Source organism: Balaenoptera physalus (assembly GCF_965194825.1).
Source record: "Balaenoptera physalus genome assembly, chromosome: 14".
Taxonomy (NCBI): Eukaryota; Metazoa; Chordata; class Mammalia; order Artiodactyla; family Balaenopteridae; genus Balaenoptera; species Balaenoptera physalus.
In genome coordinates, this window is record NC_138893.1 from 8,789,622 (window position 1) to 8,817,047 (window position 27,426).

At 36.2% G+C, this 27,426-nt stretch overlaps 1 protein-coding gene and 1 long non-coding RNA gene across 8 annotated transcripts in view; one reads left to right on the forward strand and one right to left on the reverse strand.

The window, feature by feature from the left end:
- RYR2 (ryanodine receptor 2) overlaps positions 1–27,426 on the reverse strand; it is a 732,481-nt gene that overhangs the window by 369,065 nt on the left and 335,990 nt on the right. For all 7 annotated transcript variants that reach the window (XM_082425485.1, XM_082425482.1, XM_082425483.1 and 4 more), the window contains 2 exons: positions 17,256–17,330; positions 12,119–12,275 (listed from right to left, as the gene is read on the reverse strand). In XM_082425485.1, the coding sequence (XP_082281611.1) occupies positions 12,119–12,275; positions 17,256–17,330 (232 nt within the window). The remainder of the gene's footprint in view (positions 1–12,118; positions 12,276–17,255; positions 17,331–27,426) is intronic.
- LOC309643169 overlaps positions 1–27,426 on the forward strand; it is a 241,475-nt gene that overhangs the window by 147,071 nt on the left and 66,978 nt on the right. The gene's annotated exons all lie outside the window — the stretch shown is intronic.

Genomic DNA, 27,426 nt, shown 5'->3' on the forward strand with positions numbered 1-27,426 from the left:
ACTAATCAAGGCTATAATTCAGTTTCAACTACTTGCAGTTTCTAACTTGGACCACAGAGGTATTCACTCCTAAAGGGCTGTCATGCTAAGCTCCCTATGCTATGAAGAAGCAATCAGTCCTCTGATACCAACTAAATGTTTCTTTTAAATCCCTATTTATTTTTTATAAAATTATTTATTTATTTATTTTTGGCTGCGTTGGGTCTTCGTTGCTGTGTGTGGGCTTTCTCTAGTTGTGGAGAGCGGGGGCTACTCTTTCTTGCGGTGCAAGGGCTTCTCATCACAGTGGCTTCTCTTGTGGAGCACAGGCTCTAGGCGCACGAGCCTCAGCAGTTGTGGCACGTGGGCTCAGTAGTTGTGGCTTGCAGGCTCTAGAGTGCAGGCTCAGTAGTTGTGGTGCACGGGCTTACCTGCTCTGAGGCTTGTGGGATCTTCGCAGACCAGGGCTTGAACCCGTGTACCCTGCATTGGCAGGCAGATTCTTAACCATTGCGCCACCAGGGAAGCCCCTAAATCCCTATTTATTTCAATGCTTCTTCCTTCAATTTTCCCTCCCATGCTTCATTCTGATCTTCAAGAACACATTATGTCTTGAAGTTCTGTAGAGTTCTTAAAATAACAGCAAAAAAATCCACAAAAACCTAATGTTCTTTTGGTTACAATACCTCCTTTTGTGATTTCTTATTCTTCTCCTTGGTCTAACTTTCCTTGTTACATTTACTAAGTTTCATCTATTTCTTTGGCTATTTGACTGTCGTGTGAAGTTAGTGCCAGTTACACAAATGTTTTTGAAGATTAGGTTGGAATAAATTTTATGTTTCTTACATAAAAAGGAACAATTCAAGTAAGACAGATTTTTTATTTCTCATGGTATTATTGCACCATACTAATAGTTAGCAACTCCAAAATAATTACGGACACTCTGCCAACAATTGAAAATTAAAATTTAAATGAGTTGCATTTCTTTTTTTTTTTTTTTTTAAAGTAACAAACACGGGGCCTTGGATTGCCATCTGTTACTTCTTTTTTTTTTTTTTAAAGTATTTGTTTTTATTTATTTATTTATGGCTGTGTTGGGTCTTCATTTCTGTGCGAGGACTTTCTCTAGTTGTGGCAAGCGGGGGCCACTCTTCATCGCGGTGCGCGGGCCTCTCACTATTGCGGCCTCTCTCATTGCGGAGCACAGGCTCCAGACGCGCAGGCTCAGTAGTTGTGGCTCATGGGCCTAGTTGCTCCGCGGCATGTGGGATCTTCCCAGACCAGGGTTCAAACCTGTGTCCCCTGCATTAGCAGGCAGATTCTCAACCACTGCGCCACCAGGGAAGCCCGAGTTGCAATTCTTAATGCAAAAAGTGTCAAGGTCATATAAGAAAGTGAATGCAATTATGAGTTAAGTTGATTTAACCATTAAGCAAATAACTTGAAACACTATTCTAAGAATCTGCAATCAAACAGATACTAAACCATTCCAATTTCATTCTATCAAACCATATAAATTACTAATCTACTTATACCAACCCTATAAATAGGAAAATTAAATTCCAGGGAAAATATATAACAATGCAATTATCTCCTCAAAATAAAACAAGAAGCCTGTAACATTCTTTTTGTTTGTCTTTTATCCCAGTAAATTAGTATGTAGTCTATTTATAGGCTTGTGGGTTGTGCTTTGAGAAGCCTCAGTTACTAAGTGCAAAAGTATGCTGTGTTTGCTTTTTACTGAAGTAGTTCACATCTCTCTCTGGATTAGAAATTTTAATCGTGAAACTTCATGATGACCAGGTTTTCATAATTACTCTGATCCTCAACTCAGGTAAGAGCTGCTAAAATGACATTACAGAAGAAAAAAAGAAGTGTGATTATTTGCTGAAGAAACACGAATAAAGGGCAGTCGTGCTCTTTCCTTCTTTTATTTCCTATCATTTTCTGTAGCTCAGGCTTAGGAGAAATTCAGGTGAAAATCATCTAGATGCTGTGACCAACCACCAAGTCAAGAAAACGTGACAGCTGGTAGAAGCTTCTAACAGATAATTAGTCTGTACTACTAGAAATAAATTGTCCAGCTTAGGCGAGTAGTAATCTTCCTAAAACCCTATATTAGCTACCCTATATCTAAATTAGTGGACTTTAGTTTCAGCATCGCTTTGATTTATTTTGTAAATCATCTAGATTTATTTTTCTTTTGAGTTATTCTGGCTTTGGGAAATGACGGTGTGGTTTAGTTGGGCTAATCCTCCCACAGATAACAGAAAATTTGGAAAAAATATTTTTCAGAATCTATTGGAAGGCACTTAAGAGGGACCAAAAGCAGAGAGAAAGTGAACAGCAGACTTCTCTCCAAAGACAGAGTACCCAAGTGATTTGTAAAAAGCAGCCTTTGCCTTGGGGCATGGCCCGCCCAATCTGCCTGGAGCTCAGGCAGAAGAAAGCTTCTGCTGTATTGATACTTGAGGTATCAGAGGACACAGTTTGGGGCTCACAAGCAGACATAATATTAGATAAGCTAAATCCTGGATGAGAAAAGTAGCCACAAAATCTGTTTATGAAATTTGCCCCAGGGACTTCCCTGGTGGCGCAGTGGTTAAGAATCCGCCTGCCAATGCACAGGACACGGGTTCGAGCCCTGGTACGGGAAGACTCCGCATGCCTAGAAGTAACTAAGCCCGTGCGCTGCAACTACTGGGCGTGCACTCTAGAGCCCGCGTGCTGCAACTACTGAAGCCCGAGCGCCTAGAGCTCATGCTCTGCGACGAGAAGCCTCTGCAACGAGAAGCCAGTGCACTACAAGGAAGAGTAGCCCCCGCTCGCCGCAACTAGAGAAAGCCCGCGTACAGCAACGAAGATCCAATGCAGCCAAAAATAAATAAAATTAAAAAAAAAATTTGCCTCAATTCTTGCTGACCACTATACTATGCACGCTCAGGGGAGGCCCAGTTAATGGCAGCAGCTAGAAACCGAAATAACTGAGCACAAATAAATAGTACAAGCAACAGCCCACTGCCAAAGAGAGAAAGAAACCAGAGTTTCACTCGAGCAAGGTTCACTGCCTGCCAAAACCACCGTCACTCTTCAGAGAAAAAACAAAAACAAAAAACTACTCCCAATCCTTGCATTCAAACAATCCTACTCATGAATGCTTGGCAAATCTAATTTTCAACTGAGTATCAAAATGCTTCCAGAAGTAAAAAAGATCAGCCTGAAAAATAATAAGTGATATTTTGGCATTGGGTATACCAAACTGGCTCATGACTAAGTCAAAACTATTTCTGAGCAACTGTTCTCATTAAATGATACATACGCATTGGATATACTCACTGGATAAAGTAGACTCATTAAGAAATTTAAACTAGTCCCATAGGATTATGTTTTTATTATACGGCCAAAGTGGTTCAAAGAGAGTCTTCTAGCATTAATTGAAATCTTCCTTAAATGTCTCCAAAGTATTCTGTCAAGTGGCTGATAGGAAGAAAACAAAGGCCTTTATCCTTAGATGACGGAGTGTTTGTTTTGGTAATAGCCAGTTCTCCTTAAGACAAATAACGGCTAAAGTTAGGAGAGTTAAAAGGTCCAAAAAATTTTATTTATTTGTTTCTTTATGGGGCCACATTTTGGCACAGAATAGTTGGTCACTGTGAAATATGAGTCTAAAAATGCTACAGGGTCAGAGAAATTGCTGGGACTGACAGACCAGGCCAAGCTTAGCCCATCCAGGGCAGAGTTGCAAAAAAAAAAAATAGACAGCTTGCTTTAGCCCTGGTGTTCAGAAACTTCACGAGGAGACACTCTGGTGGGTGAGTTTGTGGACAGAAGGGCTTTAAAACTTTTCTTGTATTGGGAGGTGTACGCAGCTCTTGGCAGGAAAAAAGCTCTTTGCAGGAAAGAGCTCTCTACAGGGGACCCCTCTGTCTTGTCACTAACCTTACACCAGGTACCCCCCACGCTCTACTCATCTCTGGCCCTAGCACACCTTTCAAATCTTTTGACCACACAATACCTTGCCTAATCCATTGGTTCTTTCCATAGATCAAAGAAGTCGAAATGAAGAATAAGTAATTAACAGATGACCAGATCTCTTCCCTAGCTTCTGCGTCATTAATCTCGCCAACAAACTGTGTGAACAAGACAGCATCTAAAGAAAGATCACGAGGAATCAACAAGCCTGCATACACGCCTGCACGCAGTGGGGGATGGCGACGTCTCTGACCCCCTATCTCAATGGTTCACTGAGACGACTTCCCTGTTTCCCTTTAAAGGCTTTCATGGTTGAGCAGAATCTTCAGAGGTAGTTTTTGGGGGACACTGAGTCCACCATCTCCCCAGACTGTCAGCATTCTGATTAAAGGCAACTTTCCTTTCTATCAACATTTGTGAGTATCGATTTTGTAAGCAGTAAACAGCTGGACCTGATTCAGTAACAGAGGGTCTTTGAGGGGCTTCCATGGGGCAGTGAAACAAGGTCACAGAGCCTTAGGAGAAGCCCTCTCTTATCTTGTACTATATTTCCCTCCTCTGGAGTGTGGGTGGAGCCAACGAATATGTTGGGACATCTCTCCTGCAATGAGGTTATGTTATATGGCAAAGGTGAGACCATCTTGGAGATGTAATTAAGGTCCCTATTCAATTGACTTTGAGCAAATAAAATGGGAGGTTCTCCTGGGTGAGTCATACTTAATCAGGCGAGGTCTTTAAGGAGGGTTTAGGCTTTCCCTGATCTCAGCGACTACAAACAGTGCGTCCCATGAGTTCCATTCTGCTTACAATCTTCCTTTCCAGGCCACTTGCACTATGGACTCCAGGCTTACTCAGTCAGCCTCACAATCTCAGAAAGCGAGTCCATGTAACACATCCCTTCATGTATACGTATCTCATGCTGGCTCTACCTCTCGTTAAACTCTGACCCATACACCTCATCTTTTTTTCGTTTTTGTTTTTTTCTGGTTTTTTTTTTTTTCATTTTTAAGGACATTCATTGCTTTCTAATTTTACAAGCAATACATGTTCACTGCAGACAACTAAAGATACCTAAAAGTATAAAGTAAAAATTAATGATCACCCATACCCCATCCCTCCTAGAGATAACCATCATTAGCATCTTGATGCATTTCCTCCCAGTACCTACATTTTCTAAAAAATTGAAGTATAACTGGCCTACAACACTATGTTAGCTCCAGGTGTACAAAACAGTGATTCAATATTGCTATACATTACAAAATCGTCAGCATGATGTCTAGCTACCATCTGTCACCAAAGATACTATAATATTATTAACTATATTCCCCATGCTGCACATTTCATCTCCTGACTTATTTATTTGTAACTGTAAGTTTTTACCTCTTAGTCTTCCTAACTTGTATCTTAAACATTTTTTGAGCCAAGAATAAAAATCTCAAATAAAAACAACATACTAAAACTATGTCCTAAAAATATTTTGTTCTTTCTATTTTTGCCATTTGCTCCATAATCCTTGTAATCTCATTGGCAGTCTTATTTGAGGTTGGTATTCCATCATTTCAGCAGCAAAAGGTTTCTATTCATGGGGCGTGAGAGAGAAAAAACTGGAGGAAATCACCCACAGAGGAATATTTTTAGGGCATTTTAAGCTAAAAAAAATGACATCCTGGGGGTAGTATAATACGTGGGTGATTGGCAAGACCTACCTTATGATGAAAACTGACATTTCAACACACTAATGCAATGGTTAAAAATTCTAGGAGTAGAGAAAGTGAAGAATAGGTCTAAGAAAACGTGCATGAATCAAATTGAATTCTTCATGATATAAAATGTTTTCTTTAAGAAAAGACCAGCATAAGTATTTTGCAATATATATGTGCATCAAATCATCACACAGTACACCTTAATTTCATACATTATTAAATGTCAGTTATATCACAATAAAGCTAGGGGAAAAAAGAAGACCAACATCAGTGATTTTATAAACTGTCTTCCACTTTATTCTGTTTATTCTGAATATATATAGTCATCAACAATTGTTTATTATTCTGCAAATCCTGAATTTGAGATTGGCTAGTGAGTGTTCACGTTAGTGCAAAGATATCCCAATGACAATCAAAACAATTGCTCCTTATATTAACTAGTAGAACAGGTTTTTAAAGCCATTCTCATAATTTTAAGTGAGAATGATCTTAATGATTTGTAAAAAAAAAAAAAAAAAAAATAGTATGTTTCAAGAATATACTTTCAAAACAGTCTCATACAATCATAGGTAAGGGAATGCTACTGTAAATGTAAGGGTTCTATTTTTTTTTTGAGTTTGACTTTTTTTTTTTGAATTTTTGAATTTTATTTTATTTTTTTATACAGCAGGTTCTTATTAGTTATCCATTTTATACATATTATACACTAATATGTCAATCCCAATTTTAAAAGTTTAATTTTTCATCAGTAATGAAAACTTGATTTGCTTGATTTGCAACACAGTAATTATGTCAATCAATAGTCATTTATTAATTGTATACTCAAAATATACCAAAATTGAAGAAATACCTTACACACACAAGTCTTTACCTTCCAGAAATATAAGTACTCATTATTTTCACTGGAAACAGTATAGCAAAGATACATAAAGACATGGCAAGCATTTTCAACTTGTCAGTGGCACTAAGGGAAAAAAAAAAAGAATCAAATACACCTTTACGTAAATCTGATTATTTATTTTAAAGACCAGGGGCCATGACCAAATGTGATGATTAACAAAAGGATGAAAGAAACTGTTTAGCTATATCATCTTCTCTAAAATGTTGGCAGTATAAAAACTATTTTATTTTTAAAACATACAATTTCATCTATAATTAAGGACTGTACTTTTATTCTAGTTTAGTTAGTTCTAAGTTCAATGCTTTTTTATTATGTAATTATACTTTTCATCATGAATAATTTTTAATTTTAATAATTAGCCCTATTAGTATCAAAATATGTATATATTTGTTAAAAACTGAAATACACACACAATACAGTTGTTTGAGTGATGGATAGTACATGATTTTAATTTTCCCCTTACCTCATTTTTGCAGTATTCCCTTTTAAAATCCTCTATAATGACTATACATTACATATAATGAAAAAGTAATTTTAGAAAGAAATAAAAGAGTTACTATCTTGACTTCATAGAAAACACTTTATTACCTAATCTGTCAGTGATTTTAAAACGAAAATTCTTTGATTTTAAAAATAAGATGTCCTCAAAAAACTAAAAATATAGTTGTCATGATCCAGCACTCCCACTCCTGGGCATATATCCAGAAAAAACTCTAATTCAAAAAAATACATGCACCCCTATGTTCATAGTAGTACTATTCACAATAGTCAAGACATTGAAACAACCTAAATGTCCATCAACAGATGAATGGATAAAGAGGATGTGGTACATATATACAATGGAATACTACTCAGCCATAAAAAAGAATACATGCCATTTGCAGCAACATGGATGGACATAGAGATTATCATACTAAGTGAAGTAAGTCAGAAAGAGAAAGACAAATGCCATATGATATCACTTATATACAGAATCTAAAATCTGACACAAATGAACTTATTTACGAAACAGAAAGAGACCTGCAGACATAGAGAACAGACTTGTGGTTGCCAAGGGGGAGGGGATGGGGAAGGGATGGATTGGGACTTTGGGATTAGCAGATGCAAACTATTATATATACGATGTATAAACAACAAGGTCCTACTGTCTAGCACAGGGAACTATATTCAGTATCCAGTGATAAACCATAATGGAAAAGAATATGAAAAAGAATATATATATATGTATAACTGAATCACTGTGCTATACAGCAGAAATTAATACAACATTGTAAATCAACTATACTTCAATAAAATAAAGAAAATAAAAAATAAAAATAAAATGTTTTCCTGGATTTCTCTTCCACCTTCATGACTCTCAACCATGTTATATACAATTATCATAGTGGTAACTGACAGTGGGTTATTAACAACCTGTGTATTACAGTGGTTCCATAAACATGAGTTCCATGTAGGAGACTAGTTTTAGAGAAACCAAACAGTTCATTAAAAGGCAATGTTGGAGGGCTTCCCTGGTGGTGCAGTGGTTAAGAACCCTCCTGCCAATGCAGGGAACACGGGTTCGAGCCCTGGTCCGGGAAGATCCCACATGCCGTGGAGCAACTAAGCCCGTGCACCACAACTACTGAGACTGCGCTCCAGAGCACATGAGCCACAACTACTGAGCCTGCGCCCCACAACTACAGAAGCCCCCGTGCCTAGAGCCCGTGCTCCGCAACAAGAGAAGCCACTGCAATGAGAAGCCCGCGCACCGCAACGAAGAGTAGCCCCGGCTCGATGCAGCTAGAGAAAGACTTCATGCAGCAACGAAGACCCAACGAAGTCAAAAATAAATAAATTTATTTTTTTAAAAAAGGCAATGTTGGAATCCTAGGTCTCTGTACTTTCAGTGTAACCTATGACATTACACAATCACCAAAAGCCAGAAACAGAACCTCTGAGCAGAGACCACAGAAGGAGCTGGTCAGTAAAAATTCTTCAAATGCAAACTATACTCTAACACTGACAGAACATAAGCAGAGATATTTGGGGGGGAATGTTTCAAAAGCTATTGCTTTGGGCAAGAACCGTTATCAAGAGATTTTGAAAATATTCATAGCTTTTGAGTCAGTATTTCTGTTTCTAGGTCTAGCCCTAAAGAAATAAATTTAAACTGTGCACAAAACTTATGTCCAAGTATATCAGTACAATGGATGAACTTTTTAACTGATTTTTTTGTTACAAAGGAAAAATGGCTATCATAATAGGCAAAATAATCCAGAGATTTATTTTTTAAAAGTTAAAGAAAATGCTTTCCCCTTGCACTCACACTCTCATACACCTTCCATTTTGATCTTTCTTTTTATTAGTTTTATTTTATTTTTTATATTTTATTGAAGTATACTTGATTTACAATATTGTTAATTTCTGCTATACAGCAAAATGATTCAGTTATACATATATATATACACACACACACACACACACACACACACACACACACACACACATTCTTTTTCATGTTCTTTTCCATTATGGTTTATCACAGGATATTGAATATAGTTCCCTGTGCTGTACAGTAGGACCTTGTTGTTTATCCATTCTCTATATAATAGTTTGCATCTGCTAACCCCAAACTCCCAATCCTTCCCTCTCCCACCCCTTCCCCCATTTTCACCTTTCTAAAGCAGCCAAAGTTAAAAGATTAGTGTAGATTCTTCCACATCTAATATATAATCATATATAAACACACACACGGATCTTTTTTTTAAGTAAAAAAAAACTAGATTTTAAAATTGCATTACAATTTGTTTTTTTTCTTCACTCAACAATATTATGATGGGTATCTTTCCAGATCAATATATTCTGATAGCTAATACCACTTAGCTATCAAGTCTATTCGTTAAACATTTGAGTCTACCAATTTTTTTGCCATGACAAAGAATGATAATGTGCACAGTTTTATTTTATTTCTGTAAGAAAACTCCTCTCATTAAAAATACATTTATATAGAAGACTGCTAGATCAGCAGCTGCATGTATGCAAGAAAGAAATCTTTGAAATATGTTAATATACTTGTCTCTTTTGCACTTACATTTCCATTGGAATAATCTAGCCCATTTTGCTAGAGGCATCCATTTACCTCCTGGAGAATTAGGATTGTCACAGAGTGAAAAGAGAAAGATTGTGTAGGTATTCATCTTTCTATAGCAAAATAGGATTTTTGGAGACCATGGGAATATGACTGTTACAGAAATAATGAAAAGAGAAAGATGAACTCAGTATTCAGATTTCTCCAGCAATAGCAGGAACTAGGGAGACCACAGTTAGACAACAGTGTCAGCCACCTGCCCGGGAGGCCCTACATGAGGCCCTGGTGTACCTCCAGGCCCCAGGGGCAGCCCTGACAGCCTGGGGGTGAATGAATGACTAGCCAGTCCAGGGTTCCAGGCCTGGAAGTCAGGCCTGGTTATTGAAACCCACCCTGGCTAGTGGTTTGGAGCAGAGGTAACTTCATGTTCACTGGATCTTCTTATGTGCTCAGCCGAGTGACATGGACAAGTGGCTCATCCTTCCTGCCCTTAGTTTTTCCTTCTGTAAAATGGGGATCCTGATTCTCAGAGAGATCAGTTACGGAGAATATTCAGCTCAACTGGCAGACTTACAAGAAACAGAGAATGGTAGCAATTATTATCTTTAAAAGGCCAAGAAATTAGGGAAGAAAGGGTCCCGCTTCCCAGTGCCGTCAACAAGCTTTAGGAGGGCACGCACTGTCAGCATGTTCCCAGCTCCCAGCCAAGGTCAAGTCAGCCCTTAAATATTCCTCAGTGAATAAATGTCCACTTCCCTTCTTTCACAAACCTCCCCGCTCTTCCACCACCTTACTTTAGTAAATTTTACTACAATAAAAATATTGTTTAGTGTTTTTACTGATAAATATCTTATTTGTCACTTGATTTTGGAGTTTTAAGAAAATATTATTTGACTTTTCACTGCTTCACTGGAAGCAATCAGAGCACCTTTCATTTTTCCTCTTTCTCCTCCAATTTTTGTTAGATGTATTTTTCCTTTTTAAATGCCATATATTGAAATTTTTTCTAACATCTTTCATTGTGATATGGCTGTTCAGCTTTTTCTACTTCTTTGGGATTTTATTTTGGTAGATTATATTTTGCTGGGATGTCGTGCATTTCTTTTCACTTTTCCGAGTTCCTACCATTAAGCTGTATGTCATTTTACGCTATCTTTTTTTACTTGAAAAGGGCTTCCACCATCAGATAACTGATGCGTCTTTGGTGGGTTGAATTTTTTTTTCTTTCTGGACTGAATTGTTATCAGTGGACAAACTAGCAAATTCCCACCACCCTGGTTAAAGTCTTGAGGAAGAAGCCCATCAGCGCCAAGTCTGTTCACATTGCGATCAACTGTGCTTTCCAACTACAGACACAAGGAGCAACTAACTGCCCACCTGAGGTCCACCCAGGTACCCTCTCCAGAGCCCCTCTATGGGTCCCTACAACAAATTATAGATGCCAGTCCTGTCTCAGATTATCCACTGGAGCTGACCAGCTTTGTCTATTTTCACCATAAAAGATGGGGACCTACACTGGCTGTCTTTCCGGGAGCTCTCGGGAGAATTCATCAAATCAGAAGCATCTTCTACCATTCTGTGTCCTCCAAAGCAAGAAAACTGAGAGTGTGGCACTAGGGATGTAAACTGAGGCTACTGTCTTTTTAGAGTTACTTCCGGTCTTGCTCAAACTTACCTTTATCTGTAACAGGGGTGTAAAGTTTTGCATCTCTGAGACAAAAGCTAACCATTAAGTTAATACCATTCTTATCATGATGCCCAAGCTCCACAATCTTCATTTAGTTAAGGACAGAAATACACAATTATCACAAAAATGCATATAATCGATGCTTGGCATGTGTCAAATGAACAAGTGATTTTCAACTATTCCTGAGATACTTCACTATTCAGGACATCTACTGTTTTCCTGAGGCATGGTTAGCAATCCACTGCACTGCGGGGTTGGTGAGTTACGAATCTTCCATGAGGTACTGCGTGGGCCTAGCTGTGCTAAAGCACCAGCATTCCAACTTGACTTTGATGTGCATTTATTTTTTTTTCTATTCTACTCATCATCTAGTTCAGAGGGATTCTCATGAAAGATACTAAGGATTCTCTTAGAGGTTCTGTTCTTACAAATGATTCAAGAACTTAAGAAGAAAGGTCTGTATATAAGAGCATCTGTGTGAACGTTCTGGTGTGCCCATCACATTGCTATACAACAACAGCACAAAGTCTGTGCTTACTGCACTGTCAACACCTAAGAAAACTAAAAGGGGCTGGATGGATGTGCTACACGTAAATAACCAAAGAACTATAAGCCAGGTGCAACACCTGGGAAGGTGTTAGTGGTTTAGGAAATAGGCTTTACTGAAGAGGAAGGCATCGAAGAGAAAATGGGAATTTGGAAATACATGTAAAACATACATCATTTCTTTTTGCATTTCTAACATCAAAGGAAATGCAGTAGGGATGTAGTTAAAGGAAATCGAAAATTATACATTTCTGTCTTACCTTGGAAGATCGGAAGGTAAATGCTGTTGATTTGACATCAGCTTTTTCTTTGTCCATGAGTAGAAGGCTTTTGTCTTCCATGAGGCTCAAGTATTTTCCTGTGGTGACATGGCGTAGTCGGAAAGGCTGGCCCCATCTTATATGGCTTCCACTCCACCTAACAAAAACAGTTAAGACTTGATCCAATAGCAAATACAATGACAGGAGAAACAGCAATTAAAATGTATGTGTCAGACAATGAACAAAGGTGCTTTGCATACACTGTCTTCTTTAATGATCCCCCAAACCTTATGATGTGGTGTTATTAATTTCGTATCACAAATAACAAAATGGTTATTCAGAATGATTAGGTAATATTTCATGTCATAGAGCTAACAGTAAGTAGAAGCGAAATTTAACTCAAGGTCTTCTGACATTAAATGTAATACCATCCACACCAAACACTACTCCATGCAAAGATGACCAAGACGCTGCGTTCCAGGTTAACCTCTAATCGCTAGTCACAGATATAGACATTATGAGTTTAAATGATACCTTAGCATTTGCCAGTTATTTTTGGATTTGCACAGATTTGAAAACTAGTGATATTAGAGTCAATGCCTAATTATGATTAACTGGAACTCATATATATAAACTGAAGTATCTATTTATCTGAAAAAAGAAATCTCTTCCTATGCTTTAAATTTTAATAATGTGGAACAATTATGTCATTAAAAACCAATGAACAAGAAAGACAAACAAGAATATAAATTCTAATAGAGTTAAGAGGAAAAACGGGAAAGCAAAATTGAATGCAACACAGAGAAAATATAAACTAAGATTGCAGAAAAAAGATAAAAAGCAAAGTTGTGATCATTAAAGTCTGCTTTTAAAAATAATGACTTTCAGATAGGGTAGAAAAGAAAAATTAAGATACAGACCATCCTTGCTTTGCACAGTACTGTGTTAACTGAAAGCCGTCATTATCAGAGCCTTGCCCTTACTACGGTACAGAGTGGAAACAAGGTTCTGATAATGGTGACTTTCAGTTATCATGCTAGTGTGCAAAATGAGGACAGTCTCTTACCAATGATGTAAAATCAAATTAAAAAAATACAAATAAAAAGGATTTACCATGCATACAAAATCAAAAGAAAACAGTGATGGTAAAGTTGACAGTAGAGAAATTAGAATTCAAGGCAAAAAAGTATAAAGGGGACACTGTCGGGTATTTTATAATGAGAAAGATATACTCTAAAAAGAATGTACTATGTTATGAAGCTTCACATGTCAATGGCAAACAGAAAATGAAACAAAAGAAACACAAGGATAATTTTTTAAAAGACAATTCTAGTGGAAGCTTTACCACTATGTAAGGAATCAAATAAATAAAAAGTAAAGGTATGGAGGATTTCAATATGATTTTATTAATAAACCAGTTTTAATACAGAAGCATTATAAACTTTCATATTCTACAAATTAAGAACACTTTAAAAAGAATTCACCAATCTTAGTGAACTATAAGTCAATTTTATGCTGTTTTCCGAACCTGGATTTTTGACCTGAACTATTAGCCTGGAAAATTAACAGTAGAATGATATTGTAATAAGTTCATTTTTACATGGATTTGTTTATAAAGACAATTACTTTGGACGAGTCCTCCTACTAAATTAATAATCATGTACCAATAAACCCTGATAATAACACGGTATTGTCTTAAAAATGAAATTAAAGTTCATTTACCAACAACAGCATGTTAAAGCGTTTCTAGTCTGGTAATAGTGTATACTTTTTACCAGAATTTCTATACGGTATTCTGGATACCATGTTCAAATCTATTTAATAGGGCTCATATACATAAGCGCTCCTCTCAAGCCACTGTTAGAAATGGAATGAATCTGACCAATCATCAGCCAAACTTTGTAAAGTCTAAACACATTTTCTTTAGCTCACAGGTCCAAAAGAAAAGAGGAAAAGCGCAGGAGAATCAAGGGGCAAGAAAATAATATTTCAGTAAAAACTGAAAATAGTTACAGTAAAGAAGTTATATAAAGCAGCTTCCTATGTTATTGAAAACTGTTCCATATGTATTATCTATATTTACTTGTAATTATCTCAAAGAAATGAGGAGTATTTGGTCACCTGTCATGATATGCTAATTTTTTAAAGATTTGTAACACATAAGAAAGTGGAATTTTACTTAAAATACAAAATGCATATTTAGAATTGTAGTGATCATGCCCATTACAGAAACTAACATATATCCTACTTACAGTGTTCTTACAACTTCATCCTGGGGTACAATACAGGAATGTGTTTTCTATTACATTTGACTCCCAAAATTAAAACTTACCTTATTAAAATGTTCATAATACTGAAAAACTTTTGACAACATTAATGTTATGTAAGTAAGCCATATAAAATATATAATTACTGGAGTACATAAATTATAACAAATACAAAGTTTGGGGCCTCAGTGGAGGAAAAAAAAAACAAATGGTATCCCAAAGATTATAATACAAACATTGACCTTTGGAAATAAAGTTCTGTCATAAACATAAGCAGGATCTTTGACTATTAACTTCCTAAGTAAAAAGAAAAATTAATTATGTGGCCATTGCATATAAGACATGCAAATTAAATGCAATCTAATTTGTAAATGAGGCCAAAGTAGGTCAAAGATGCAACAAAATCTAAAAAAAAAAATTTTTTTTAATAATTACATTTGTTACATATGAACCTCCTGCTTTCCTACTGTAGATATACATCAAGGGTCATAGAGTAGAATCAAAACACCTCTCTTTAATTTTTTAAATGGTTGAAAAAGTCCCTGATCCGCCTGGGCTGTCAAGCCCCATTGCTGTCATCTGGATTCTAAGATGCATAGCTACAAACACATGGTGATAAAGTACCCCCTTTCATCTCCATTATCTGAAGAAGGCCCAGGCCCTTTCTATATATCAGTCAACCAAATTCAAAGTGAAAACAAACTCCAAACTTTCCCTTTCAAACTTCAAACATTAGGCAACAGCAGAGAAACAGAACTAAGACCACGGGATAGAAACACGTGCTGAATAATGGGGTTTATGTAATTGCAGTTCATCAACAACATTGTTGACAATAAAAAGGAACTCTTGTTGGGCTTTCAGGAGCTCTCATCCTTTTTTTTTTTTTTTTTTTAAGCCTATAAATTGAGACTGATTTAGGTCCTGGTTTCCTCAAAAAAAAAAAAAAATCATTTCTTTAAGCACACAATTGTGAAGGGTAGGTAGATCTATAAATGTGAAAACACATCTGGAGTCTGTTTTTTAAAGGCAACAAAACTTCTCTAAATTTCACTTTTTTGGACTATTTCATTTCTCTAATTAAGCTGTCATTTTTATAATACACTAGGCAAATTACAAAAATACATGTATATATTTGAAATTCTTTTCCCTAAATTCTCTGAATAATTTATGAAGCACACAAAAGCGATGAGTTTTCTTCCCTTTCCTTTTAAGTCATCTCTTCTTTTTCCATCACATTAAGAGGTGCACTTCCCATAAAATTTTACTTTTGAGTTCAATGTTTATCAAAAGTTTTAATATTTCAGTGCATTTGACCAACTATGAATTTATACAGAAGAAATTTAATATCATCAATTAATTAAGAATTAATGGGGTTAATATAGAAGCACTTTTTTAAAGTCACAGACTTACAATCAGAGAAAATATAAAAAATAAATTTAATTTACATGCATTTTTTTTGTTGAATAGGAGTATGACATAGTAAGCAGAAAAGTCTTTCAATCATAAAAAAAATCCAATTGGGGTACCATTCTGTCATGGGAGAGTAAAGGAAATATTATTTCAATGAGAAAGATGAATAACATATATTTTTTTCACTGTTAAAGAGACCGTGTTCACGTATTTTTAAATAAACAAAGATGGGTATTAAATCACAGCAGTACTTAGAGACAATGGGATACTTTTATAAGAGTGGTGTAACCATTTTATCTTAAAATGTCACTACTTATAATACACCGTAAGTTGTATTCTATGCATTTATTTAAACTGATAATGAAAAAATTTCTCTGTCAAGCCTAACAACGATCAAAGAAATACGAAGTTTTTCGAAATCATTGTATGGGCTATGTAAGCAAAAAAAACAAAAAGACAAAAAACTGAAGACCACTGAACCACTTTAATCATCAATAGATAAGCATTAATCTCAAAATATCAGGTTGACAAAGACAGCTATTCCATAATAAGATAGTTCCCTACAGCCATCCATGAAGTCTGTTACCCTAAATTAATAATTTTTTAAAGTGTCATATAATAGGGAACAAATACATTGAAAACTTACTGATTTTTAGGTAAAGGACTGAAACTTCCAATCTTTTTTAAAATTTAATTGATATTTAAATTCTATTTAAAATAGTTCAAAATGACACCTTTACCATCAGTATTGCATTTACATAAAGGAACTAAAAGTCAATCTCTGGACAGCTTTTTGAAGTCACCAGAAAAAAAAAGGTCATTGTTTCTATAATGAATACACAGTGACTTGCTTGCAATCCACATTTCTCACTCAGCTATCAAGCTATTTGTAAGTAAAGATAGTGACTGCCAGTTATGACTGTGACATCTCACTCAGGTTCAAGTTTCCACTGTTTTACGTGTGACTTTACAAGGTTAAACCCAGACCTGAAATGTGCGACAGGGTTGCAAACAATTTGTCCTGTCTCCAAACCTTACATCACTCTGCTCTGGGAGCCCTTCCTGCCAGGAGATGCACAGACTGGGACAAGACGATATTATAAAAACATATGGGAACATATGTATATGTATAACTGATTCACTTGTTTATAAAGCAGAAACTAACACACCATTGTAAAGAAATTATACTCCAATAAAGATGTTAAAAAACAAAACAAAACAAAACAAATGAGGCTAAACGCAAAAGCAGATGGTATAAAATTGTTGCTTACTACCTGGTGAATGTAGGCTAGTGAAAGATAAATAAAGGCAGGCGGAAGGTAAAAGAGGAGAGACTCTCCACTTTCTCAGGGTTTCATTTGCTTGCTGGTTGTTAGCATGACCATCTCACATAAAAGCACAAGAGCACTCGATGTACTTTGTACCCGGAGCGTCAGGCTGTATTTAGAAGTTCTACTTACGCAACTCTTAGCGTCTCTAGTCTCCACAGGGAACGTGCGTGAACAGATACAGCACCGCCTTCGTAATGAACAGTTCTGTTAAAAGAAATAAAAAGCCCAATTTTAACGGTGCATTCTTGGACTCAATTTTTCAAGCCAATTCAAGAGAAAAGTAAATGGGAAGGCTTTGGAGAAACAGTAAAAGCTACTTTTTGGTAGGAGACAATATAGCTGGAAATAAAAATAACAACAGTGACCTGAATAAACATTTGATTTAAACACATTCCTTTGTCTTTTACTCCCTCTCATCCCCTTCATCCCCTCTCCCTCACCCTGGCCATTTTTCTCTCTTTATCCCAGTGAATACTTTCACCATTAAACTTAAGTCCATAAATGTACTCCACTACGAATTTAGGTGTAGTTTAATATATTTCAACACATGCATATAATTATTTGCAATTCTAAATTCTTTCTAGACATTTAAAACATTTTAAAGAAATGTGAAAACACATTAATTTTAATGTTTTCATGACAATCTGTTAAGTGATAAGAGATAGGAAAATGTAAACATCAATAAAATGTAAATATCAACAAAAAAGTCACACACACACACAGAAATTTCTTTGGAGGTACATCACACATACCGAAATTCCAAAGCTCTCGTAATAACAATTTGTCAATATGCCAGACGTGATGCTAAGTAATGTATATACATTATCCAAATTGGTCTCTATACCATCCCCTTGAGATTGGTTTAAGGAAACCAAAACTTGTTTCCTGTTTCTTTCCCAAATGCTCACCGTCTCCCTCTCCACTGGGTCTCTTCATCATCCAAACACACATAACCCTGTCCAGTCACAAACATAATAACGTGTGACCATATTTTCCTCCCCTGCTTCCCTTGCTTTTCTGCCTCATTACCACCTCCTCTTAATCCTCAGTGCACTCAATCTTGTCTGCAGACCCACTTCTCCACTGAGACAGATTTAGCTGAGGCCATCAAACGACCTTCATGTTCCCAAATCCAGTGGACTTATTTTTTTTAAACATTTTGGAAAACCCTACTGCTTTGACAGTTTTCCTAACACCATTCTCGCCTGCATTCCTCTTACCTACTCAGATATTTTTTCTCATTCTATTTTTATTGTGGAACTTTTCAAAGACACACAAAAGTGGAGAGAATATTATAATAAACCCCAATACACCCAGCACATAGCTTCAACAGTGATCAATATAGGGCCAATCTTGTTTTACCTATAACCACAAGTTATCCTTTGACATACAACCTCCACATAAAACAATACAAAAGTATTTTTCTATACTTGATATACATATATATAAAATTTGTTTTTATGAAATACCCATTCACTGTTCAAATTTTCCCAATTGTCTCAAAAATGTCTTTTTCACACTGAAGTAATGCCATTTGCAGCAACAAGGATGGACCTGGAGATTATCATACTAGGTGAAGTAAGTCAGACAGAGAAAGATAAAAATCATGATATTGCTTATATGCGGAATCTAAAAAAAAGATACAAATGAACTTATTTACGCAACACAAACAGACTCAGAGACTTGGAGAAGGAACTTATGGTTACCAGGAGGGAAGGGTTGGGGGTAGGGATAGTTAGGGAGTTTGGGATCGACATATACACACTACTGTATTTAAAATAGATAACTAACAAGGACCTACTGTATAGCACAGGGAACTCTGCTCATTACTCTGTAATAACCTAAATGGGAAAAGAATTTGAAAAAGAATAGATACATGTATATGTATAACTGAATCACTTTGCTCTACACCTGAAACTAACACAACATTGTTAATCAACTATACTCCAATATAAAATAAAAATTTTTTTAAATGTAGCAAAAGCCATAGAAAACAGAATGATCAGGCATCCTACCAAGAAGCATGAGGTAATCATTCTCAGGTTAACTTGCTTTCAAATTTTATTCTTTTTTAATAATGAATCTACTTTTATCCATCATGTCACAGGATGGGAAAAATCTGAATAAATTGTTCTTCAAGGAAAAAAATGTCTTTTTCTTTCTGTTGCTTTTTCAAATCAAGATCCAAATGAGATGCATAAATTTGTTTGGTGTCTTTATTTTATTCTAGAACAGTTCTCCCTTCCTCTTTTTTTTTTCCTTCTTGACATTTATTTGTTAACAAAAAACTGTATCATTTGTCCTGGAGTATTTTCTACATTCTGAATTTTGCTGATGACATCCTCACAGTGTTTTTTAACATCTGCCTCTACGTGGTAGATCTAGAAATCTAGAAACTTGCTCAGGTTCAAGTTTGTGATTCTTTGGCAAGAACATTTCAGAAATTGGTGTTTGCCTTCCTATTACATCACATCAGGAGGTAATAATGACTACTTGTTTATCTTTTTACATTAAAATTGATTCAGGATCACCCTGACCCATCCATTATAACCTAAGAATTTTAGGTACATCAATGACCAGGGTCCTCAGTAGGGGCTTTTAATGGTGGTTGTGAATATAATCATGTGGATAGCTTTTAAAATCCTGAAACCTTGCCCTCACCACCGGCCAATTAAACCAAATTTGGAGTCAGGTGTTTTAAAAGCTCCCCAGCTGGTCGTAAGGGGGAGCCAAAGTTAGGAAACTATGGTCTATACCAGTCTCTAAACAGTAGCACTACTGGCACTTTGGTCCAGGTAATTCTTTGCTGTGGGGGGCTGTCCTGTGCACTGTAGGATATTTCCCACATTCCTGGCCTCCACCCACTACATACCAACAGTAGCCATCCAAGCTGTGACCCAAGTTGTGGAGACATATATATATATAAATTTTAATATATAGAATATATGTTATATAAAAATACATTCTTATATATGTGTGAATGTATGTGTGTGTGTATATATATATATAATTTTATAGAAAGAATTTACTATAAGGAGTCTGCTCACGCAATCATGGAGGCTGACAAGTCCCAAGATCTGCTGGAGACCCAGGAGAGCTGATGATGCAAGTTCCGGTCCAAGCCCAAATGCCTGAAAACCAGGAGAGCCAATGGTATCGTCCCATTCCAAAGACTGACAGGTTCAAGATCCAAGAAGAACTGATGTTTCAGTTTCAGTTCAAAGGTAAGAAATAATTGATGTCTCAGCTCAAAGGCAGTTAGGCAGAAAGAGGTCCCTCTGATTCATGAAGAGTCAGCCCTTCTGTTCTATTCAGGCCTTTAACTGATTATATGAGGCCCACCCACACCAAGGAGAGCAATCTGCTTTACTCAGTCTATAGATTTAAGTGGTAAACTCATCTAAAAACACCCTCACAGAAACACCCAGAATAATTTGATCAAATAGTTTGATCAAATATCTGGATACTGTGTGGCCCAGTCAAGTTGACACATAAAATTAAACATCATAATAACTGAGAGAAAGTCCAACTTATCTATCTATATTTCTAAATCTGGAATTAATATCTACATTGTGAGTGATTCCTTTTTTGTCCTCCCCAAGATAACTACAGATAAATTCAGAGTGTTTCAGAACACTTGGATCATCCCAAAAACGTTAGTTTTATCAGTGAAGCATGAGCAAAAGAATTGTCTTATACATGAATTACAAAAATAACAATTAGGTCATTTTCAATTTACTTTTGTTTCTTCAACATAGGGAAGCCTTAAATTTAGTATATTATTTTAACACTGGACAGCTCATAGTCAATTATTACTGCAGTACCACAGACACCACCTTTTTTTTTCCCTCCAAGTGAACTATTTTTTTTAACATTTACCATATGACCTTAAAGCAATGGGGATAAGGGACGTTGTCATTAGTGTTCTACTTTTTGAACACATACTGGTTTCTTTTTTGTCCAGAGAGAGGCTAGAATGTGTAACAAATGCTGAACAACAAAAAGAGGGAACAAAAATAATACAAGGAAATTTAATCAGTCACATCCAATTTTGATGATGAATCAATTACACAAGTTAAAAATAAAGAAGAGGGGCTTCCCTGGTGGTGCAGTGGTTGAGAACCTGTCTGACAATGCAGGCGACACGGGTTCGAGCCCTGGTCTGGGAAGATCCCACATGCCGCGGAGCAGCTGGGCCCGTGAGCCACAACTACTGAGCCTGCGCGTCTGGAGCCCGTGCTCCACAACGAGAGGCCGCGATAGTGAAGAGGCCCGCGCACCGCGATGAAGAGTGGCCCCCACTTGCCGCAACTAGAGAAAGCCCTTGCACAGAAACAAAGACCCAACACAGCCAAAAATAAATAAATAAATAAATAAATAAAAGATTACTATAAATTGTAAAAAAAAAAAAAAATGTTAAAAATAAAAATAAAGAAGAGTAGTTTACTGGCTTCTAAAGATTGCCGTGCCAATTCAAATGCTTATGACATGTTTATGTAGAATTCAGTAGGGACAAAAAAAGTCATATCACTGTATTTTAGTTACTGCAATGCAGGGCAGTAAAATAATATCAGAATTCTTCATTTTTCCAAACTTGATGTTCAATAAATGAATGACGGACCACAGAACTAAATTCTCTTTTGAAAAATGTTTTTTTAAATCCTAATGAAATAGATTTTAAAAGTCATAATTGGTATCCATAGGAACTATCACTACTTTTTATCTCAAAAGAAATGTGCTGCTTTAATACATGTAGCAAAAATGATTACTTTTCTCCTTTTGTACACATAAGTTTATTAATTTAAAGTATCACTGAACATTCATAAACTCCATCACATGCACAGGCTAAAGAATAAAAACCATGTTATCATATCAATAAATGCAAAAAGCATTTGACAGAATCCCACATCCATTCACAATGAAAACTCTTAGCAAACTAGGAATAGGAAGGAACGTCCTCAACTTCATGAAGATCATCTATAATCAACATCATTCTTAATAGTGAGAAACTAAATAATTTCCCCCTAAGATACAGAACAAGGCAAGAATTTCCCCTCTCACCAATCCTTTTCAACATTGTACTAGAAGTATTAGTTAATGCAACAAAACAAGAAAAGGAAAAAAAGGTATGTGAATTGAGAAGAGAGAGAAAAAAAAAACCAACTGTTTTCTTTTGCAGATGACATGACGGTCTGTGTAGAAAATCCCAAAGAATCAACAACAAAAATAAAACTCCTGAAACTAAGAAGCAATTATAGGAAGGTTACAGGATACAAGATTAATGGAAAGATTAATGGACAAACTCAACTTTCTTATATACCAGTGATGAACAACAGAAATCTGAAATTAAAACACAATACTATTTATATTACCACCAAAAGGAAAAGAAAGGTATATTTCTTACAAAATATGTACAAGATCTATATGAGAAAAACTACAAAACTCTGATGAAAGAAATCAAAGAGTAAATAAATGGAGAAACATTCCACGTATACAAACAGGAAGACTCAATACTGTCAAGATATCAGTTCTTCTCAACCTGATCCATAGATTCAACTCAAACCCAATCAATAACGCTAGGAAACTAATCAGTTATCTTCAAAGCAATTCTAAAGTTTATACAGAAAGGCCAAAGACCCAGAATACCCAACACAATATTAAAGGAGAATAAAGTTGGAAGAATGACACTACCGAACTTCAAGACTTACTATAAAGCTACAGTAATCAAGATGGTGTGGTCCTGGTGAAAGAGCAGACAAATAGATAAACGGAACAAAATAGAGAGCCCTAAAATAGGCTCATACAAATATAGTCAATTGACCTTTGACAAAGGCACAAAGGTGCTCCATTCCTTTCAATGAAAAAAGGATAGTCTTAAATAGCTAAAGTACAGGAGATTTTTAAGGCACTGAAACTATCCTGTATGCATTACAAGGGTGGATATATGTCATTATACATTTGTCAAAACCCAGAACATATACAAAACTAAAAGTGAATCCTAATGTAAATAACGGACTTTAATTAATACTAATGTGTCCATATTGACTCATCAGTTGTAAAGGAAGTACCACACTAAAGCAACATTTTAATAATAGGAAAACTGCAGAGGAAGGTCTGGAAGGGATATGTGGGAAGTATCTGTACTTTCTGCTCAATTTCTTTGTAAATCTGAAACTCCTCTAAAAAATAATGCCTATTAAAGCCACAGTAATCAAAATAGCATGTTATTAGCACAAAAACAGATATATAGATCAATGGAAGAGAATAGGGAGCCCAGAAATACACCAATGCATCTCTGGTCAATTAATCTATGACAAAGGAGGCAGGAATACTGGGAAATACTGGTACTGGGAAAGCTGGACAGCTACATGTAAATCAAAGAAATTAGAACACTCCCCACACCATATACAAAAATAAGCTCAAAATGGTTTAAAGATCTAAATATACGACATGACACCAAAAAACTCCTAGAAGAGAACACAGGAAAAACATTCTCTGACATAAATCGTACCAATGTCTTCTTACAGCAGTTTCCCAAGGCAAAAGAAATAAAAACAAAAATAAACAAATGGGACCTAATCAAACTTAAAAGCTTTTGCACAGCAAAGGAAACCATCAACAAAACAAAAAGACAACATACGGAATGGGAGAAAATATTTACAAACGATGTGACCAACAAGGGGTTAATATCCAAAATACACAAAGGACTCATACAACTCAATATGGAAAAAACAAACAACCCAATCAAAAAATGGGCCGAAGATCTAAAGAGACGTTTTCCAAAGAAGAGTTATAGATGGTCAAAAGGCACATAAACATATGCTCAACATCGGTAGTTATTAGAAAAATGCAAATCAAAACCACAATGAGATATCAACTCACACGTGTCAGAATGGCTATAATCAAAAAGTCTACAAATAATAAATGGTGGAGAGGGTGTGGAGAAAAGGGAACCCTTGTACACTGTTGGTGGGAATCTAAATTGATGCAGCCACCATGGAAAACAGTATAAAGGTTCCTTAAAAAACTAAAAATAAAGCTAACATATGATGCAGCAATCCGACTCCTGGGTATATATTCTGAGAAAATAAAAACTCTAATTCGAAAAGATACATGCACCTCAATGTTCACAGCAACACTATTTACAAGAGCCGAAACATGGAAACAACCAAGTGCCCATCAACAGATGACTGGCTTAAGAAGGTGTGGTATATGTATACAATGGAATACTACTCAGTCATAAAAAGAATGAAACATTGCCATTTGCAGCAACATGGATGGGCCAAAGAATATTATGCTTAGTGAAATAAGTCAGACAGAGAAAGACAAATACTATATGTGATCACTTTTATGGGGAATCTAAAAAATAATGCAAATGAATCTATATACAAAACAGAAACAGACTCACAGACACAGAAAACAAACTTATGGTTACCAAAAGGGAAAGATGGGGAGAGACAAATTAGGGATATGGCATTTAACAGATACAAACTATTATACATAAAATAGATAAGCAACAAGGATTTACTGTATAATACAGGGAATTATATTCAATATGTTGTAATAACCTATAATGGAACATAATAAAAAAATAACTGAATCACTATGTTGTACACCTGAAACAAACACAATATTATAAATCAACTATACTTCAACTTCAAAAGTCTTAATTTTTAAAAATCACTTATTTAATGATTTTTTAAAATATTTATACACTAGGAGAAAATATACTAGGACTATACTAGGAAGAAAATGAAGAGGATGATTATAAAATTTCGCCACTTTTATGCTTTTGTTTTGAAAAATATCACATTTTACTAGATTTAAAAATTTAAGGTTGGCAGTTATTTTCTTTAAGCACTTTTAAGCTTACATCCAATGTCTCCAATTGTCCCTTACTTGAAGTGAGCTGTAAATCTTACTGTTGTCCCCTTAAAGATATCACATCTTTTTTCTATCTGTTTTTAAGTATTTAATTTTGTGTTTACTTTTCAGTACTTTTAGTCTGAAGTAAGTGTGGTTTCTTTTCATTTGTCTTACTTAGGGTTCATAGTTCTTGAATCTGTGGCTTAATATACTTAGTCAGTTGTGGAGAATTCTTAAGCAACTGTATTAAACATTGCCTGTGCCTTGTGTACTTACAAGCACTCTTTTTCTTGTTCTCTGTCTCCCTCCTGCTTTCCTTCTCCTGCTGCCTCCCTCCCTTCTCTATCCTTTTATTTTGGAACTCCAATACATGTATGATAAACCATTCATCATTTATCACGTATTTCGTATGTTCTTTTTCATACTTCCCAATCTTTTAACTATCAGTGTTTCAGTATTAGGTCAGAATATTTCTTCTGACCTTATTTCCAGTTCAATAATTCTCTTTTCAGCTATGTCTCAGCTGATATTAAATCTATCTGTTCTAATATCAGTTATTTTAATGTTCAGTTTTAGAATGTCTATATGACCCCTTCTTATAGTTACCAGTTCTCCACCAAATTTATTCACCTGGTCTTTTAATTCTTAGATCATAATAATCATAAATATTTAAAACTCTACTTGTGATAACACTGTTATCTGTGTATCCATGACCTGTACGCCCTTTTCTATAGTGTGTGTTTGCCTTTGCTTTTCAGGGGGGTCCTACCTTATATGCTTGTGCTGTATAACAAAGAATCTGGCTGACCCATGCCCCTGGTTCCTAGAAGGGAGATTCTAAATCCTTGGAATTTCCCAAGTGATATAAGTGACTATGTTTTTCATGAGCCTCTTAGATCACACCTTCATTTATGGTAATGGGGACACTCGTGGTGGGCCCCTAGATAGCTTCAGTAAGAGGGCTGGCCATGCTGGAAAGACAAATAAGATGACCAGCGGGTTGGAAGTTTGATCCAGCCTGACCTCTGAGGAGTGAAAGTGTGGTGGAGACTGATTAAATAATTGAGTACATGATTGAACTCAAACATTCCTACATAACAAAACACCAAGAAAAACACTCTAGGACAAAAGCTTGACGGAGCTTCCTGGATGATGGACATGATGATGTGCCAGGAGGGTAAGATATCTTGATCCACAGGTACAGGGAATAGAAACTCTACATCTGAAACCCTCCCAGACCTCGCCCTATACATAGCTACATCTGGCCCGATTTGTAATCCTTTATAATAAAATTGTAATCGTAAGTATAGCACTTCCCTGAGTTCTTAAATCTAAAGGGGTTATGGGAACCCCCAAATTTGTAGCCAGTTGTACAGTAGTACAGATGGTCTGAGGACCACCCCTCTCCTTGTGGCTGGTGTCTGAGATAAGGGCAGTTTTGTAGGGAACAAAGCCCGTAATTTGTATGATCTATTAATTCTGGGGAGTTGGTGCCAGAACTGCACTGCAGTACATCAGCCAGGGTTGAAACAAAATAGCGTGTTTAATTTTGATTATTAGATACGGTATATGTAAAATACAGAAATCACTTGAGTTCTTTGTGTTAGTCCCCCACCCCCCAAAGATGTACTTTTGCTTCTCACAGGTAATCTAGGGGCACCAGCAATCCCACATCATCTTAATCCAAATGGTAATTAATATTATTTGAGGCTGAGTTTCAATACTTGCAAGGGCTGCTCTATTTCCAGTTCATCACTGCTTCAAGGGCATAGTTCTTTGAGTTCCCTCCTAAAGTGCCTCTTCTTTGGTGGGTCTTGTACTACCACTTTTGATCCACTTGCACTCTGATGCTTCCAGCAGCTCTGCCCCACTTCTGAGCCACTCAGCCACTGCAATCCCCTGGAGAGAAGAGCCTTCCTCAGATGCCGAACTCACTCCTCCGTCTCCTATTTTGGGAACCTGGCTCCACACATTTTCACTACTTTTTTAGCTCTCAATTATCTTTGAACAGATTTTTGGTTTTTCTCAGAGGGAAACATGGCTTGGAATAACCTCATCTACTATTGTTATCACCATCACTTCAAAAAATTCTCTTTAAAATACAATTATTTTCAACTTTGAGTCCATCAAGCTAGTGCAGAATTCAAGCACTTATTATTGTTGCTGGAGTAGTACAGTAATCTCGGACCCTGGGGAGTAAGCCCAGTTCATTTGTTAGATCTTCTAAGCGCAAGGTCTCTACTTACATGCTCCTGTCCAGTCTGAGGGCTGACACTTTCCATTCACTTGAGAGGCTCAGGACATTTTTGCTCAAGTGAAAAACCCCACAGCCATTGCCCTCTGAGTCTTGCCATCTCCTGATAAGCCAGGATGAAATGGGGAGTAGCAAGTTGTCAGGGAGCAGAGTACTGGTCAGCCTGAAAGTGGAACTCAG